We start from the raw sequence: 6319 nt of genomic DNA on the forward strand, positions 1-6319 counted from the left end.
TAAAAGATAGAACAATGCAACTTCATTACAAAGTTAAATATAATGATGTTTATAACTGCTAAGAAAAAGAAAAAAAAAATAATTAATTACATATATTATTTTTATGTGCACTATGTAAAGATTATGGTTACTCCTATACATCAACTTACAACACGTCTTTAATTAATTTCATAACAGAAAAACATGTTTCAGTGACAAAATTAAATATTAGCTTATTAAGTAGGAGTCTTAAGGTTGCTTATATCTTAGGCTTGGGCAGGTTGTAAAACAATCTCTTTCTCATGCATTAAATTTAAACAGTAAACTTTTTATCGAAAAAAAAAGAAGTAACAGCAATGGAAAAAAAGATCATTTGATTAAATCTTCTATTTTTTTAAATATGTTAAATTTATATTTCTAAATTCGAAATCTGATGGTAGAAAGGAAAATTAATCGCATATTCTCTAGTTTTTGGTTGAAGTTTAACTAGGGGAAATAAACAATAAATAATAAATTATCAAATATAAAGTTATTATCTAGTCAAATGATATTTTCGGGAAAATATTTTTCCTGACCATTTTCTTCTCTGTAAGTCTGTAACCTTGACCAGAAACATTTTGTCTTTTGTTGGTTGGAGCCCGCATATAATAAAACAAAAAACTTGATTGTCATTCCACCATAAAGCAAGCTTTGATTTTTTTTTTTTTTTTTTGGTCTGTAGATAACTAACCTCATATGGTGTAAGTGGGAAACGAGCAATGCAATGATAATACATAAAAGTTTTTTGAAAAAGCATATTTATAAGAATCAAAACATGATGACAATTAGATAATCCATATGAAACAGTGAGTGAGTTTCCTCTGCAATGCAATCTATATTAACATTTTAGACTGGAATAGCAACGCTTTAATTGTTATATCTTCTTGAAAATTTGAATGATTTGTGTAAAGTGCACGTAATTTCTTAAAATATTTCTTTATTAAAAAAAAGCTTTCATAAAATATTAGGTATGTCTAATATAACATGTGATAGATTAAAATAAAAATGCTACTTATCGGGAATTATTACCGTGTGTTTGAATCTATGTTAATTACAACAATTTAAATGTACATTTAAATTCTGCAGTATTATTTTTATGGACTGAGTTAATTTTTCATCTGTATTAATCTTTTTGCTTTTAAACCACAAATCTTATAGCAAAATAGAACATAGAGGAGTATTATTAGAAATTTCAATAAAATTATTGATTAATAGCATTTCAGTTTAGTGTATATCATAGATTGTAATTGATACATTGTTTAAAGCTATTATTACAGATTTTCATTTTGACCACTGATCAGTTGAAAGATGATGACACACTTTATTACTGTTTTCACTAACTATCTTATTACCTTACTCAGATCCAATGGCTACCAATCTTTGCTCTCGTTGATAGAGACCTCATTTGTTAATAAAACTTAATAATCAGAAATTGTATAATATTAAGTGAAATGGGTCGGTAACTCGTTACGTAGGGCATGGTGGTGTGCGTTTCGGTAAAATTTCTTTGGCATTTTTCTCCATATCTCATACTCTTTTGTACGGACGTCACAGCCACGAGACAGCTAGCTAATGATGAATCAAAAGCCCAAAAGATAAAATGCCAAATATTTTACTTATCATTATATAACCTGTTGTTTATACTATTATTGTTACACAAAGACGAAATATTGTTACATGACAAGACCAAAAGATAACACCTGATTATCAAACATTTACCTATAGTAATTTATTTTTTTGATTTTATTTAATAATACTATTTACTGTTTACTACTATATGTCAGTCGTGATTTCGTATTCAACTATTAAAATATATATGTTTGAGCCAAATTAATATAGTAATTAAAGTATGTGTTGACAAAAAGAGTAATTAAACTATAAAAACAAATCCCGTAAAAAAACTAGTATTGAAAAACAACGAAACAATGATCAAATAGAAAAGACGAAAATAAGAATAATGGAAAACATTGGAAAATTGTTTCATGTTAAACATCTAAGTCTAATGTGGTGGGTTTTCCAACCAATAGGAAAATTGAAGTTTGAATTTTTCCCAAGAAAAAAAAAAAAAAAGGAAAATTGAAGTTTGAAAAGAATTAACATATAGAAGTAAAACATATATAGCAATATCTTTAGAAAGTAAAATAATTTTAATTTTCAATGACACTTTTAACTTAGTGCTAAACAAAATATAAAGCTTTTTTACTTTTTGATAACCCTTCTCTTCGTTTGTTTTTTTTTTTGTTTCTTTTGACATCTAGTGGTTAAACTTTTATATAATCTTGTTCAAGCTCACCCTTTCTCTCCTTCATTTCTTGGTCATTCTCTCTCTCTCTCTCTCTCTCTCTCTCTCTATAGAGTCCGGATTCTCTTTCTCCTTTCTCTCGTTACGCCCTCCCTCGCTCTTTCCCTCACTCTTTCCCTCACTCATCTATTGTCAGATTCGCCGAAAGTCCAAGGTTTCGTTTCTCATCTCTCTATCCTTCATCTTTTCTTCTAGCTAGCTTAGGGTTTTTTTTTTTTTTTTTTTTTTTTTTTTTTTTTTTTTTTTTTTGTCAACCGCTAGCTTAGGTTCTAGACAGCTTAATATATATTTTGTGGGTGGCATCTGATCATTTTTTTCTTTTGTTTTTTTTTTTGATTATTATCAAGGTTTCAAAATATGGCAAGCAGAAGAAAAGGAAAAGGGATAATGGTTCCAGATGCGGTAAGGCTATATCTCTATACTCGAATCAGTTTTGTGAGTGAAAAATAATCGAAGTAGAGATTAAACAAAATATCTGTACTCGAATCAGTTTTGTGAGTGAAAAAGCTCACCTTTTTTTTTTTGCCCTTAAATCCAATATATATCCTTTACTAAAATAGATTCGAATAGCTGCTGAATTGGTTTTCTTTTCACATAAACCTATTTCACTCACCACCACCTCTCTTCTTCGACGATTTGAAGATCTCTACTAACATTTTTTTTTATTGATATAGGCACCCTCAGAACTTCCCGAGGTATGTATAAAGTGACATTTCTATTTACTGTTTAGATTATATTTGGTAATTGGTACATAAAGACAGATTTTCTAACAATTTATTTGTTTTTTTGTTTTTAATATTATTTTTCAGGATATTCCTAGCGGTTGCAAGTATAAATTGAGCTGGAGAGAATCCAAAGACAAGAAATGTGTTTTGCTGGAGATTTTCTTTCAAGGACGTAATGGTGAGTTTTTTTTTCCTTGGTAAATTGTGTCGTGCTTCGTTGTTTATCTGTCTAGAAAAAAAAATTAGATTAACTAGTGATATGTTTATTGATCATTAATAGGTTACTGCTGGACAGTAGTACTCAATAGGATGATATCTGCTCACCTCTACATCCACCAAAAAGTCAGAAAGCTCTTGCGACTTTCTTGCAAACACCTCTTCGCCAGTATTGAAGAAAAATTTGATGATGGGTTTTTAAAAAATTACAAAGGTGTCAAGGTTTTCCTAAAAGAAAATGGCCTGGTGTTAGAAGAAGAATGCAAATGCGTTCTGGGGAAGAAGGAGATCAACACTGTTGCATGTGATAAAGTCAAGGTATAACCGTATAAGTTAATTTTTTTTTTTTTTTTTTTTTTTTTTTTTAACAATAAAAATTGAATTGTTATCAAGTAACTTCAAATATGCTTATTGGAAATCGTATAAGAGTTTTCCGTTTAATATCTCAGGATAAAACTACTTTTAAGATTCGTGAATTGATAATCGTGGAGGGAAATGAAGTTGATGAGAAACAAATAATAAAGTTGCTGAATACCCACGGTGTCATTGCAGTCCATATAACGGTAGATGAGAAATACAAGACAAGCAAAAAGGTAAGCAAAGTTACATTTACTTAAAAAAATTCTATTTTAATATTCTTTTGTGTAACTATAATCCCTTTTAAATTAGGATGAAATTTTCTATGGAACCACGAGTGGCAAGGGAAACGAAAATCATATGGTTTTGCTTACTGGGTACGACACCACCAAAGATGGAGTTCACTTTTTTGAGTATCAGAATACATGGGGAGAGAAATGGGGAGGTGATGGTGGTTATGGGAAATTTGCTAGAAAAATTAGTCTCCCCAAAGGACGTCAATCTTTGATAAAGGCTTATATGTACCCAGAGGTATATAAACGATATATATATATATATATATATATATATATATACCTTGATTTCTACTATTGTTTTTACTGGTTTTATCCTTATTTTTAATTTCTGTTTATGCAGCTTCTGGACGAAGTCTTTGATGTGCGAGGATGAGAAACCGACCGGTAAATATACACTTTTGTAGAAGATTATATTTTAGATACATTCTAGATTATGATCAACTTAGGGTCTCTCTTTTTCTGTTGAGCTCAATTTGAAACTGGTTGTATTTAATATTTGTGTTATACTTGTTTGGATTGTTTTTGGCAGTTCACTCCATTGACGCTGCGGAGAAAGAAGATGCCAAGAAACCAAGGTATATGAAATATTTGGTTATTTATTTATTTTTTTTATTTACTTTGATGAGTCTCTTCATTAGTGTTGATTTCGTATATGGCTCTTGTTCTATCTAAAAGTTTTTTCACTTTGCTGATTTGTTTATTTAATTTTATTGATTTTCCTCAGATTGACAGAGGAGCTATCTACGGTCTAGTACTCGATGGTGGTGAGATGCATGCAAGCTTTCTTTCTGGTTATATTTTACCGACTCTAGTTATATATGACGAGACTTCTGCTACTTTTTATTATTTGTCTTGTTTGTTTGGTGTTTCTAGACTGCTAAGTTCTGCTCTGCTTTGTTTGCTCAAACTTTAAACTATGTTTCTTTTGCTGTGGTTTCACAAACATTTTAAAAAATGTTTCTCAACTGGTGGCTTTGTTGACTGTGAGATGGGTTCACGACTTCATGTGTTTTTAATTTCCTAATAGGTATAAAAGAACTGTGTTTTTATTCCTATTCCTAATACACTTATAAGCGAAATGCAATTTTAAAACTTGTTGTTGCGAACCCGAGTTCGTTATATATGTTCCTTCGTCCTCACCTGTAACGAGACTAATTAAGCTCAACCGTTATGATTTAAGTGATTTGCATCCGGGTAGTAGTGGTGCGCCCTCATCCATATTTAACCAAAGAGAATCAATACTTTTAACACACTTTACCAGATTTCAAAGGTTCACAAACCAGAAATTACTACTATTAGATAACTGTGTGAATATTTACAGATTTAAATGACTACCGCCAACAACATTTTCATCATGAGTCAAGTAGAACCAAAGAGAATTAATATGCGATACAGAGATAAAATGAATCAAAATTGCATTTAATGATTGATAAGGGAGGTCTTGTCCAGGAAGAAGAAGTAGACCTCTGCGACACAGTTCCCATACCACTTGAGAAAGATTGTGTGTTTGCTTCCAACCATTCTTTTACATTTGCCTTAACCTGTAATACTAGTCTTTGAGGGAAGTACAATGATTTTATTGAAAAATAGCGTTGTGACTATTCTGTGGAAATTGAAAATGACTTTGACACACAATGAAAGAAACAGCTTTTTATGGTTTTTAAAGACTTTTAACAAAACGGTGCGTCTAGCTCTGAGGGTGAAAAAAAGGCGATCTAGGGTTTTTTGCTTCTCCCGCAAGTTCTGATGCCACCAGAGGCTATTCCGCCTGGGGCTGATGTTTCGTTGGATCGGAGTGCGGTGGTAGAGAGTGTGGAGATAGAAGATGGTGAGATCAGACAGGCTGGTGATGGTACGGCTGTGCAGTCAGATCTTGCTAGTTGTGAAGGTATGGGTGTGTCTGATGCAGCTGGGAAAGATGATCTGCAAAATGTGGTGGAAAAGCAAGTAGCGGCGAAGATGGTAAAGCCAGGTGAGGTACCATCTACGAAACAACGTTCTTGGGTTTCAATGGTAAAGAAATCGGAGGAGATGGAAAAAGTGGAGTTGGCCATTGAAGAGATTGATGGTATGCCAACTGTGAGGATACCAGATAAAATCTTTGAGGAAGCACAATCCCTATGGGAAGACTTTCTCATTGGTAAATTTTTAGCCAAGGCTCCCTATAACACCCCCGAACCGTTCTATGACCACTAAGGCCATCGGACAGCCACAGGACGCCACTATGGGAACTGTACCGAGGTGATCCAGTCGAGGGACGGAAGCTGCAGACTTCCCGACCGGTCCTCCCTAGCACAATTCCACCCGCAATCGAGACTACTTAGGCTTTGCAACCCTTGCAGCCTGGTGCGTTGTGTTGGCCCGGACAAGGACGAGCACCATTTGCAACTTGCCATGTTTTCCCC

At 32.7% G+C, this 6319-nt stretch overlaps 1 protein-coding gene, 1 long non-coding RNA gene and 1 other non-coding gene across 3 annotated transcripts; all 3 read left to right on the forward strand.

Annotated features, from left to right (window-relative positions):
• Window positions 1-2677: 2677 nt before the first annotated feature.
• Window positions 2678-4287, forward strand: LOC104783452 (uncharacterized). The gene is made up of 7 exons (XM_010508610.2): window positions 2678-2722; window positions 2995-3015; window positions 3130-3223; window positions 3326-3579; window positions 3711-3854; window positions 3931-4149; window positions 4255-4287. Exons 1-7 carry the CDS (start codon window positions 2678-2680, stop codon window positions 4285-4287), a joined length of 810 nt encoding a protein of 269 aa, XP_010506912.1.
• On the forward strand, window positions 2782-2892 carry LOC147945202 (small nucleolar RNA snoR138). Its single transcript, XR_015597990.1, has one exon. It is a non-coding gene; the product is annotated as a small nucleolar RNA snoR138 (small nucleolar RNA).
• Window positions 4288-4355: 68 nt separating the features above from the next.
• Window positions 4356-4879, forward strand: LOC104774731 (uncharacterized). The gene is made up of 2 exons (XR_765472.3): window positions 4356-4489; window positions 4639-4879. It is a non-coding gene; the product is annotated as an uncharacterized LOC104774731 (long non-coding RNA).
• Window positions 4880-6319: the final 1440 nt, after the last annotated feature.

Source organism: Camelina sativa, chromosome 4 (assembly GCF_030686135.1).
Source record: "Camelina sativa cultivar CO46 ecotype springtype chromosome 4, ASM3068613v1".
Classification (NCBI taxonomy): domain Eukaryota; kingdom Viridiplantae; phylum Streptophyta; class Magnoliopsida; order Brassicales; family Brassicaceae; genus Camelina; species Camelina sativa.

What these genes read in the sequence shown, in the direction of transcription:
- LOC104783452 (XM_010508610.2), top strand. Translation starts at nt 2,678, where the DNA reads ATGGCAAGCAGAAGAAAAGGAAAAGGGATAATGGTTCCAGATGCG. An exon ending in GGATAATGGTTCCAGATGCG is followed by an intron (nt 2,723 to 2,994) that starts GTAAGGCTATAT and finishes TTATTGATATAG; the next exon opens with GCACCCTCAGAACTTCCCGA. An exon ending in CACCCTCAGAACTTCCCGAG is followed by an intron (nt 3,016 to 3,129) that starts GTATGTATAAAG and finishes ATTATTTTTCAG; the next exon opens with GATATTCCTAGCGGTTGCAA.